Source organism: Acartia tonsa, chromosome 11, assembly GCF_053477335.1.
Source record: "Acartia tonsa isolate MP-2025a chromosome 11, ASM5347733v1, whole genome shotgun sequence".
Lineage (NCBI taxonomy): Eukaryota > Metazoa > Arthropoda > Copepoda > Calanoida > Acartiidae > Acartia > Acartia tonsa.
This window is the reverse complement of record NC_137270.1, coordinates 11,694,495-11,707,324: the sequence shown is the minus strand read 5'-3', so window position 1 is coordinate 11,707,324 and position 12,830 is coordinate 11,694,495. Positions and strand designations below refer to the sequence as shown.

The 12,830-nt window shown below is 32.3% G+C and overlaps 2 protein-coding genes across 12 annotated transcripts in view; both read left to right on the top strand.

The window, feature by feature from the left end:
• The window catches only part of LOC145332236 (pumilio homolog 2-like), a 186,486-nt gene that overhangs the window by 113,781 nt on the left and 59,875 nt on the right, over positions 1–12,830 (top strand). The gene's annotated exons all lie outside the window — the stretch shown is intronic.
• Positions 8,087–11,514, top strand: LOC145331369 (uncharacterized). Its single transcript, XM_080175992.1, has 3 exons — positions 8,087–8,173; positions 8,465–8,517; positions 8,684–11,514. Exon 3 carries the CDS (start codon positions 9,264–9,266, stop codon positions 9,747–9,749), a length of 486 nt encoding a protein of 161 aa, XP_080032118.1. The 5' UTR covers positions 8,087–8,173; positions 8,465–8,517; positions 8,684–9,263; the 3' UTR covers positions 9,750–11,514.

Here is a 12,830-nt window from a genome sequence, read left to right as displayed (position 1 = left end):
CCATAGAAGAGGTAGTTTGCCGAGCCCTATTTAATTTTCTTATTATGCATCTATCTATAATACAAAGTAGCTTGATGTCTGTCCGTCTGTCCGTCTGTCCGTCTGTCCGTCTGTCTGTCCCTTAAGATCTCGGTAACCGCTGAACCGATTGGATTCTACTCTTCAGGGTATATACCTATTGGTCCTGTGGTGGTTTTAAGCTATTTTCTTGGGGGGTGGGACACCCCCAACCCCCCCAAAAACAAAAAAAATTCCCCCCATTTTTTTTTTTTTTTTTTTTTTTTTTTTTTTTTTGGTGAAGAATTCTTTTGTAGAAATATTCTTTTGAAGAAGAATTCTTTTGTAGAAGATTTCTTTTGTAGAAAATTTCTTTTGTAGAAGATTTCTTTAATTCTTCTTTTTTTTTTTTGAATTTTTTGTTGTTGTCATCTCTTGGGGCAAAGCCCCTAGAGGCTAGGGGCGAAGCCGCTAGTACATCTAGAAAGCAATGACTGTTAAACTAATCTACAGCCATCTCTTCTCCCCAATATATACAAAGAATTTTGGACATGGGAGGAAGATTTTTTTGTGACCCATTGTCCTCTCCCTGTAAACTTCCAACTTGTGCAAAATAAAAAGAAAACTTAATTTGTGTAGCGAGTATTTCTCATGTCAGGAATGTTAGTAATTGAAAACCCCCCAAAAAAATCTTTCAAAACGAGAACTTCTAAGTCTCAGGTTTGTCAATAACCCGGGTTTTTTAATTAAAAGTTTGACCCAACACGGGTACCCGCATAAAAACCGTTTTTTTTTCTCTCATAAAATCCGGTTTTTTTTGTGTTTTAATATGTTGAATGAAATAAATATTTTGATTTTAATGTTATATTTTCTGAGGACTAATCCTTTATGTTCTTTGTTTTACTGCATTAATCCTTTCCTGCAAGCCAAAGTTACCGGGGGTCCGATTATTAAAACATTTGGTTTCCAATCCTTAAAAAGGTTGGCTTGCCTTTCAAATCAATTAAGCCTAGGTAGCTTTTACAGAACTCGCTAGTATTAGCAAAACCGGAGCAGCCATGTAAGAATGAAAATTTTACATTTTTTTATTGGTGGATAAGTAAAGACACAAAATTGTTTATGAATAACTTGTTTGATTTTATTATATTAATATTATTTTATAATTTATTATTAGGTAACCATGTATATTTTATTTTTTGTTTAACTTTTTAGGTTATTTTGGTATGGGGAAAAACATTACCACTCTTTTTTTACACTAATAGATTTTTAGAATTAGAGTATCACTATAATTATATTATTAATTTACTGCTTGAGAGTACCGTTTAGCGGCTTCGCCCTTAGATGCCTATAGGGGCACATAAAGAGAATGGGGCAATGCTACTTAGAAAGAAAGTTTGGGGTGGATTGTTTTTTTTCCAGGGGCAATTTATTTTAAGAAGATATAAAGCTACGTGGGACCTAAAAAATGATTCTGCAAAATGATTAAAAATTATAATATAGATTGTATTAAAGTATTACAAAAAGTTGTCTATTATAAATATCTATTTGTACACCTCAATTGCGCATTACAGATAGCTTTTATGGGCTGATAAGTTCTAGAGACATTATACAAACTTTTAGGAGAAAGGCTGCTCGATATTTTCTACTCATCTTTTAATTAAAAGTTCTTATAGTGCTTATTAGATTAAATTGAATTTTAACGGAATAATCATTCATATGACAGATCCAAAAAGTGAATAGAGTCCTTAAAAAAATACCAATTGATTACACTTAATGAGGAGTGTTCATAGCCGAATATCTAAAAATAAATAATATCTGCTACTATAAGGAATTTTACCCTTTTTCCTATGAAGAAAACATAATGTGTAAAAGATGCAGTGATTTAAAGGGATAAGACAATAGCCAATAAATTTATGTACATTCCTTATGATTCATGAAATTAGCCGATCTGTAGATTACAATTAGTGGTTGAAACGTTTGTACACTCAACTTAATGAATTAATCAATATATTAGAAAATGTTATTATAAAACTTTGGGGACTAGTTTAACAGCCCATTGTTCCATTTCTTCCTGAAAATAAAATGTGTTAAGAATGGGGGGGGGAAATTATGATGAACAAAGCGACAGGGATAAAGGGATAGGACAATTGCATCAATAGGCAGTTCAAGGCAGGAAATTGGCTGCCTGCAGGAAATTTCCTGCCTGCCTAGGTTTTTCCCAAAAATTCCTGAACTGTGAGCTGGTTTGAATGAGTGATTTGTAGTATGAATGGTTGTGTTACATTTTATGTATCACTATATGGGAAGGAAAATTTCTGGCTTTATAATCATTTATAAATTTGCTCAAACGAGACTGGTTTAGAATTAAATAACTTTAGGTACTAGATGTTGTTACATCTAAATAGTTGAATTTAACTTTTTAGGAAAGCTTACCTCTCCAAATCCATGGAAAACGATGCACTTTTATTTGGTGCAGTTTTTCTTAACATTGCATTGATGTATATGTGATGTATAGTCCCTTTCTTCCTGACTTGAGAGCAATGTATGTATTTTGTATATTAGCTTTTAGTTCTTGTGTCAACCGTTTCGGAGCAAGACATTGCTCTGCAACACGACACGAACATAAAAGTGAATAGTTGCCATAATATTTAATATTATTATTGTATGATTAACTTGTCTTGAATTAATACACTTTATTAGAATATTTAGCTGTTTGTTCTTGCTATTACTACACGTCATTTTGGCGCAGTAGTGTAGTACGAATCTATAGCTCAGATTTTCTTTTAATTGTATTATTTCTTTGCTTTTGGTTTTTGTTCAGGATGTTTGCAGTGACCAGGATGGACATTGCTGAGTGGAGGAAGATGTCTCAGGAGGAGAAGGATGTGTATATGGTTGTGTATAAGGATGTGTATATGGTTCATGCGATTAATGCTCTTAGGACTAAAATTGATAATGTGGCGGTGGAGTTGGGTGGGCGTATAGCGCCCCTGGAGACTAGCATTCAAGAGTTGACGGATAATGTTACTACTAGTGCTGCGGTTACTGGACTGGCTACTCGTATGGACGATTTAGAAGATCGCCTTAATAAGGTGGTGGTGTCTAGTGTTGATAATGATATCAAAACCGAGAATGTGACGGTTGTTGATGAGTTTATGACTGGCCAGCAGCGAATTTTGGATAGAATTGCCCAGCAGAATAGTTTGAATACCCAGCAGAATAGTTTGAATAACTCTATGCCTTGGCAGAGGACGGCTGGAGGATCTGTACCAGAGGAGAAGCCTAAATTGTTTGCTAGTGGTTCTCGAACTATTTTTGGTGGAATGCAAGATCATGAAGATAAGATCGAAGCTCGAACTGCTAATGAAAAATTTTGTTTCCTTGAACAAGAAAGTTTGGTGGTGTTGCCAACACTTTCTATGGACAATTTCAAAGCTCCAATTGCTAATGAAAAATTTTGTTTCCTTGAACAAGAAAGTTTGGTGGTGTTGCCAAACAGGTTAGGGGGGGGAGAGTGTATAGGTGGAGAGGACCAGGTAACAGTCAAGGAGATGGTGAACCAGGTCGAACCTCTGGAGGAGGAGAGACATGTGATGCTGGACCAGGTCGAATTCCTGGACCAGTTATGCTTGAAGAATGGAGAGATGGTGAACCAGGTCGAACCCCTGGTGAAGGAGAGATATGTGATGGTTAAGAACACCATGTCACCATTCTGTCCATTGAAGGACACCACGACACCATCCTGTCTAGTGAAGGACAACATGTGGGTGGAGGACACCAACATAATGTCCAGGGAAAGATATGTGCCGCCCTGGACATGTACTATGTTGGTGGAGGACACCATGAAAGGGGAAAAGGTGCCGCCCTGGACATTGCAGGACAACATGTGGGTGGAGGACACCAACATAATGTCCAGGGAAAGATATGTGCCGCCCTGGACATGTACTATGTTGGTGGAGGACACCATGAAAGGGGAAAAGGTGCCGCCCTTGACATGTATCAGCAGGGAGAGAAGGATAGACATGTGTTGTTAAAAAATACATCCTTTTATAGTTTGTTTTTACAGGGAGACGAGGACAGTTGAGTATTGTTAAAAATTGTTAAAAATGTCTCTCTACAGTTTATTCCATGTCATCCTTTTATAGTTTGTTTTTACAGGGAGACGAGGACAGTTGAGTATTGTTAAAAATTGTTAAAAATGTCTCTCTACAGTTTATTCCTTTCTACAATTTGCAGGGAAGCAAGGATTACATGTATTGTAAACAAGGACAGACGTATATTGTTAGACATATATTTCTTTCTATAGCTCATTCAGGACAGACGTGTATTGATTAAACGAGTATTTCTTTCTACAATTTGCAGGGAAGAAGGATTTTCTCTACAGTTTTGGATTGTATCAGCAGGATATACATGTACTACGGCGATTTGACGGCGGTGTGGCGGCGATCGATTTTTGTAGTTTTGCAATTAAGATATCTATAATTGAATAAGTTTTGTATCTGATAGATTTGACGGCTTATAAAAATGTATAGAAGTTGTGCTTCTGGAAGTATTTTTATTGAGGAAATAAAACTCATTATTTGTGGAGCAACTTTTTCTATAATGAACGAAAATTTATCTGCTATTGTTATATCCATGTATATTACTGATCTAACTTGGAGATGTTATGTTACAAATCATATAGATTATTTGTGGAGCAACTTTTTCTAGAATGAACGAAAATTTATCTGCTATTGTTATATCCCTGTATATTACTGATCTTACTCGATTTTTTGGGAATGAACGTCAATTTATTTTCCATTGTTGTATCCATTGCTAATCAATGTAGATCTCTGATACTATTCGAATTAGTGGGATAAATGTTAATTTATCTGCCATTGTGGTGTCCATGCACAAGGTTAGAATTTATAACATATAATTTGGAAAGCGCTGACATTGTTTAAATAATAAGGAGAGAAACGAAGCAACTCTATAAAGTTTGTGATGGAAAATAATTTGATTTATGGTAATTATTTGAATTCTGGAAATATAACATTTTGTTAACTATTGAATACGAGTTTATGAGATTATGTTATTATGAAAATCAAAATATATGCATTTATTTTTTTTTTGTTTTGTTACACTGGAATTGGATATTTGGATATATTTATTTTTGTTTCAGACTATTGTGGTGTCTAACAGAGATAAGAATAATAAAAAAAATTGAAGATGGATTAATTTCAACGAAAATAGAAATACAATTTTGTAAAATTGTTAATGGAAGAATTTGATTTCATTAAATGTTAAAATCGTGATTTTATGAAAATTGGATAAAAATTTGAAATTAGATACTTTAAAAGGTATTAGAATTTTGATGAAAGGCTGTAAATTGTTTTAAAAGTTGAGTCAGTTATTATGGTTCTAAGTATTTAATTTTAAAACAATTATATTGCGGTTTATGTATAAATAAGAGTAAAGCTACTCTTAAGTTTATATGTATGGAAACAAAATATTTTGAATATGGTTAAAATGTGCTATGAATAATAACGATTGTACTTGCGTGAAGATAGATATGTGATCTTTGATCTGTGATATATTATTCATAGTACGAAATTTCTATTATAGATAGAACAGAAATTTTGTTTGTTTTGTTTTTGAATTTACGTTGATTTGGATTGATACATACTTGTCATCATGATCAGTAGAATGTGATATTTGATTGGTGGGCGGAATTTTTGTGGATTTAACTAGATTTATTTTAAACAATTAAATGGCGATTTAAGATTGGAATGCATAACTCAGCAAAAATTTTTAATGAAGCAAAAATTGTTATTCAGTATTTGATTATGATGTGAGAAAGAGAGAGAGAGAGAGAGTGAGTGAGAGATATGTGTGTAGAATTGGATTGTACAATGGACATATTATATGTGGATTAATTATGATATGTGTGCAGAATTGAAATGGACATATTATATATATATGAATAAATTATCGGAAATATTTGTATAGTAGGAAATGAATGTTATTGGAAATATTTGTATGGAGAGAAGAGAAAACTTGTTGATGTGTGTACAATGGATATGTTATTTATGGATTTAGAGAAAACTTGTTGATGTGTGTACAATGGATATATTATTTATGGATGTTTGTTGAAAATAAAACTTTGTGCAAGTTTTGACAATAGATCTATTATATATAGGATTGTGTAGGGAAGAGATGTCTATTGTGTATATCTATATCCAATGATGGGTGATGCAATATAGATTAATACTAAATGTGTTGTTTAGACTTGGTGGTTAAATGTGCAAGTTTAGTTTGACTTATATATGACTTCTATTGTAATTGAAACGTTTTCGGATATGATGTATAAAAACAAAGATGACAGCATCCGTAAAAACGAAGCAATGGAATGGCAGGACAAATGGACATTAACACTTGTGTAGTGTCAAAATTAAATAATCAGAATATACGCGTATAAGATTCAATGCAAAATTGTAAGCAAATTTGTTTGTAATAAACAAGGAAGACAACATTAATAAAAGCGAAGTATTGAATGGTAGGACAAACGAACATCAACACTTGCATAGTGTCAGAACTGAATAATTTTTGTAAAAAACAAGGAAGACAACATTAACAAAAGCGAAGCATTGAATGGTAGGACAAACGAACATCAACACTTGTATAGTGTCAAAACTGAGAAAATAAGTGTATAAGAGTCGATGTAAAATTGTAAGTAAATTTGTTAAAAAAGAACTGATTGATACAGATTGATGTTTTACTTACATTTTATGAACTTGCTTATAGAGTGGCTTCGCTTGTAAACCGCTTAACACGTAGCACATCTACTTGTCGTTGGGTAGGTGATAGGTTTGAATCTCGGTCTGACACTGAGTCATAACTAACAAAGTTAAAAATGGTTCTCACTGCTACTATATCAGATACTTGAAGTAAATGAAGTAAATAGTTAGAAGTAAATAGTTAGAGTGAGGGAATGCCTTGGGCTAAAACAGGCGCAATTCAATACCATGCACAGTTAAAATTTCTCGAAAAAGGTTGTGCATCTCAGAGTGTTGGTTGTCTGAAGGGTGATTGGATGCTTGACACTGTAATCATAAAATATTGTACTTTGTTGTCCCAGAAATCAATATACATCAAAACAATCAGATAAATAGATCATATGAAATTATTGACACCGCAATCATAAAGTATTGTGCTTTGTTGTCCCAGGAATCAATATACACCGAATCAATCGGATAATTAGATCATATAAAATTATTGGATAATTAGATATTTTAACTGTTTCGATTATAATGTTGAATTTTGTTGTTCCCGGAATTAGTATACAATCGGATAATTAGATCATATAGAAATTTGTGGTCAAATCAACATGTTTACAAATGGAAGTACGGACGTCATAGAAATGATTATAGTGTTGCTACGTTTTCTAAATTGTACCTATCTGCTGCAGAAATCACCATGTAAAGTTCGAAATACAAAAAGTAGATAGATGTAAAGTATGGATGGGCGGACCGAATCTAATTATAGAAAAAAACAAATATATCAATAACACAGGGTGGTGAATCAAAATGGTCGTATGGATGGGCGGACCAAACCTAATTATAGGAGAAGCAATTATATAAATAACACAGGGTGGTGAATCAAATTGCACTCAAACTTGAAATTGGAACATTATGTGTTGCTCAATTTTGGATGAATCAAATTAAAGTGAATAGATGTGGGCGGATTTCAATCTATTTAAAAACTTGGAATATAATGAACGTATTGCGAAAGTTTTGGTGGATCAGAATAAAATGGAAGAATATTGAGGGGCGGATTGAAATCTACTAAAACTTGGAATTATAATGGATGTGTTAAGTTTTTGTTTAAGCTTAAATTTTATTAAGGACACTCGATATAGAATAGTATATATTGCGATTTAGTGATGTTGATTCAGCAAAATTATTTATGAAGCTTAGAATTTCATGAAGCAAAATTGTTATAATGCATTAGATATTTGAGTGGAGCTGTCTCTCTTCATGGAGAAGGGGGGTGGGCAATAATTTGGCAAGTAAAGTTTGCACTGTCTCTCGGAGTTGGTATGCGCAAGATGGGGTGGTGCAGAGAGGTAGCAGCAATGATGAGCAGGAGTTGGGCGTTGTATGCGCAAAAGTTGAGCTGCGCAAGAAAGTGCTCTCAGGTATAGAGAAAAATAGTTAGTTGTGCTTCAACTTTCAAGATTCTAATACATAAAAATAGTTGTGGATGATATAAGTTATTATTCAGATATTTCATTGAATAATTAGGTAAATTTTTTACTGTATTAGACTAATATATTGTATTAAGAATTATTTTTATGTTGCTCGATTATTGACAAACATTTGATTAATATTATATTTCTTAATACATTTTTAAGAAGACATGTTGAAATTTTATTTGTTAAGTGATAACATTTAAGTATGGCATCTAAAATAATTGTATTATGTTTTAGATTGGTCGAAAAGAGGAGTAGTTGTGGTGGTTGAGATACAGTATTACCTGTTGGTGAGTTTTAGTTTGTTAAGATTTTAATGATGTTCAATATTGATATACATTTGATTAATGTTATATATACTAATACATGTTAAAGAAATTATTTTATTTTGTTGAGTGAAAATAAAATATGTATTAAATAAGTTTTGGCATCTAAAATGATTGTATTTTGTTTTAGATCGGCCGCAAGAGAAGTAGTTGGTGGTGACTGAAATATAGTTTTGAATTTGGCCATTGTTTTGTGTTGACATTGGTATTATTTGTAGGTGAGTGATTTGTTTTGTTTTATGATATAGTTAAAAGGTGTGAGAGAGAGTGGAGGCTGGTATATGATACACTTTGCTCTGACCGATTATATGTTGAATTGTTGGTGGAGAGAGAGTGGAGGCTGGTACAGGATACACTATGGTACATGACCGATTATATGTTGAATTTTATCGATATTAAAGGAGCATTATTTATGATTGTTTAGTAATTGGGTCAGTAATATTGTGAAACATGCTATTGCTGCTGTAGAATCTGTTTATAGATTAGATGTGAAGTCTGTTGAAGTTCAGAATGCTAAACAGGAAGCTAAACAATAATGCGGTCAAGAAGCTTGGAGTATCACCAGGAAGGTAGATATTAAGTTCAAGGTTCCTGTATTCTCTGGCAACTATAAGGAGATTTAGTGATCATGAAAAGTACCTGAAGCTAACAACTGAGTGCTTGCACAAAACTCCAAAGGAAGCCTGTGCTGGATTGACAACATATTTGGAATGTATGGAGCTGCTGGAGTTTATGGATTTACTAATATTCTGTCTATTGTGCAACAGAATATGTTTCCTCATGATGTACTAGAGCTGATGATGTTACAGATTAAATACTTGCAAACAATGATTGATGAAGCTATCTTTGAGCTTGAATATGATATCTTGCAAACAATGATTGATGAAGCTATCTTTGAGCTTGAATATGATATCTCTATATATGGGAAGACTATTACTGATCTTGGCAAGAAGAGTCTTAAATCAACCAGTAGTGGCAAATCATATGCAACTAATGATAGTACTGGTGATAGTGATGATCATAATCCTACTGAAGCAAGTCAATCTGTTGGTACTGGTGATAGTGATAATCATAATCCTACTGAAGCAAGTCAATCTGTTGATACTGTTGTTGCAACCCTTTCTCAACCTGTTATAAGTACTCCAATCAACAGTCCAACTGCTGCCAAGGAGAAGAAAAGTAATTTAGATTTATAGATTGCTAGATTTATAATAACTGTTGAAAAGTTTTGAAGACTTGGAGGTGTTAAATTTAAGCATTTAAGCAACAGTTGTGGATAATAAGACGTCGGAGAGTAGTTTTGAAGCTTAATTTGAAAATTGAGGATTCGTATGTCAAGGATAATGAAATAACATTGAGTTAAATGAAATATGTTGATATTGTAACATTTTGAACAGATGTGCACAGTGTGCCAGAATAACGTAAATAAATGCACAGTGAGTCAGGTAGATACAAAGAGCTAAACGAATTATGTTGATATTTATTTTGAACAGATGTGCACAGTGTGTCAGGATGATGCAAATAAATGCACAGTGAGTCAGGTAGCTACAAAGAGATGTATTTACAGTTGTCAAAATGAGAAGTATTTAGTTGATAGATAATAATAAACAGATATACACCATGGGCTAGAAGCTATTGTGAAGTTGTGCAGAATTTTAAAATAGCATGCATTGTATCTTAAATATATTTATGACTGATAAAACGGATATTTGTAAGTTGTTAATACAGTGGGCAGTCAAAGTATAATGCTGGTTAGTGAAATTTTAGCTGTTCTAAAGAAGGCGGGGCTTAAAGATGATGTGGCTGTTGTAGATTTGACTGCCAGGTTGGATATCTTACTTGTCAATAGCTGGTGTTTTTGTCGATAGTTAGTATTGAAAAACGAAATGGATCAGATTTCGAATCAATCTATGGCGAAGGTTTTGGTTGCTTTTGTTCGGCTGCAGTTTTCTCTGTGTTTGTTGTTTCTGTTCATTGTTTTCAACGTTATCATTGGTTGGAGTGTCGACAGTAGCATCATTGTTATAACGAAAATCATTGGCAGTTTCTGTATTTTGAATGACATGTCGATTTTTGGATTCTAACAGAGATGTTAATAGCAGTTATTGTGGTTGTCATTATTAGGCTTAAGTCATGCCTGACTATGCAATAGATATAATCTCCTGGATGATAAATGTGAACAGCAGTTCTGATTTTTGACCTGAGACCTCAAACATTTGGCAGGTTTGGCTACTAGAATGGTTGAGTTAGATGCTCGGTTGGCTAACCTGCAGGATCAGCAACGTATTTTGAATCAGGAAAGGGTGAATTTTGGGAAGTAGCTAGAGTCGATGCTAGAAAGGATTCGATTCCAATTTTTTGAAGAGATTGGAGGCTTCTTGTGGTGGAGGTGAATGGCTGTTGTGTTGTTTGAGAAAATCACAGTTGCTAAGTGGAAACCAGTTTATAACTAAGTTTATAACTAAGCTAAGGTCAACTGGTATGGTTATATCGTTTGTGGTGTTGTAGCATTGGTATGGTTATGTCATTTGTGAGATGATTGATGGATTGATGGATAATGATGGATTGATGGATATGAATGATACTACTATTATCAAGAAAAATTTGGCAAAAGAAAATGAATATTATGATCAATGATTATGAATAATTATAGTTTTATGTGTGTTAATTCATATTTTATTTTATTTTATGTATTAAATATTTGTTGAGGCAGTAGTAGTCTCGAAAAGGTTCAAAATTAATGTTTTATATTAATGCTCTATAATGCCATGTTTTAAATCTGATGGTTATATGTTAATCAGTGTTTTTTTTTTATATCATGCATTTATAATAACTATGTTAATCAATGTTTTGTATGTTAATCAATGCATTATATGTTAATCAATGCATTTTCAGTGATTATATATTAATCAATGTTTTTTTAAAAAAAAAAATATTAAAAAGAAACAAAAAAAAAAAAAAAAACACATAAAGAAAAAAGGAATATATAAAAAAAAAAAAAAACACAAAAGAGTTCTAAGGAACCAAAATAATAAAAAAAAATGTATATGAAGTGTTTAAAGATCTGGAAATAAAATAAAAAAAAATAAAATAAAAATATGGCAGGTGTCATACCAGATCAATTATTATCTATTTAATAAGCATTCAATGCTACTTATAATATATATATGTCAATTAACATGTAATAAACATATTGTTATATTCAATCTGAAATATTACAGTTTTGAAATCCATGTTCATGTTAAAGCCAGGGAGAAATGTGATGTATAGTCCCTTTCTTCCTGACTTGAGAGCAATGTATGTATTTTGTATATTAGCTTTTAGTTCTTGTGTCAACCGTTTCGGAGCAAGACATTGCTCTGCAACACGACACGAACATAAAAGTGAATAGTTGCCATAATATTTAATATTATTATTGTATGATTAACTTGTCTTGAATTAATACACTTTATTAGAATATTTAGCTGTTTGTTCTTGCTATTACTACACGTCATATATGCGGTGTTTCTACTTTCTAGCAAAACAACAAGCAAGTTACAATATCAATATTTCAATGTAGAAACCTAATATTACAATTTATGCCAGTTTCCTTATTTAAATGATATCCATCCAGAGGGCTTCTCCAAAGTTTTATAATTCGTTGCATAGTTATTAAATCTTTAATGGATTATATAACAATGTAAAAACATTACAACAAATAATTTTAACCCATTAAATTGGTAATATAGGGTGAAAATCAATTAATCGTCCAATGTTTTATTTTATAACGTCACTGATTTGGGTATATATTTATATTAATGGTTAATTTGTGGGAATGTCGTGGATATTTTATATTTTGCACTGTACGTACATACTAAAGTCAACATGGTGTTATACAGATCATAAAGTAGCGAAGCTCATAAAATAGGTTTGGACGTTCGTACACAAATTGCCTAACTATACTGTAATAATGTGTATCATATTTTATTTTTATACGTGAGTACCTAGTAATTTTACAAAATATTAATATAATTATTATATTTTAAGTAAATATTATTTTTGTTCCAATTAAAAATTATTTGATATAGAAATATATTTTTTGTACTTATAATTGTTATAATTGTACTTTTTTTTACAGTATCGAAGTTTGATTAAATATTTAAGAAAACCAAATTGATTTCATTATTTTGTTTATATATTTATAAGTTCGAGTACATTTCAATGGATATAGAATACGTGGATATTGTGAGATTTTCGCATACCCTAATAAAAGGTTTCTTCCAGCTGGCTAACGATAC

Bases quoted from the DNA above. Each gene is read 5' to 3' on its own strand.
- LOC145331369 (XM_080175992.1), top strand. From the start codon at position 9,264: ATGTATGGAGCTGCTGGAGTTTATGGATTTACTAATATTCTGTCTATT.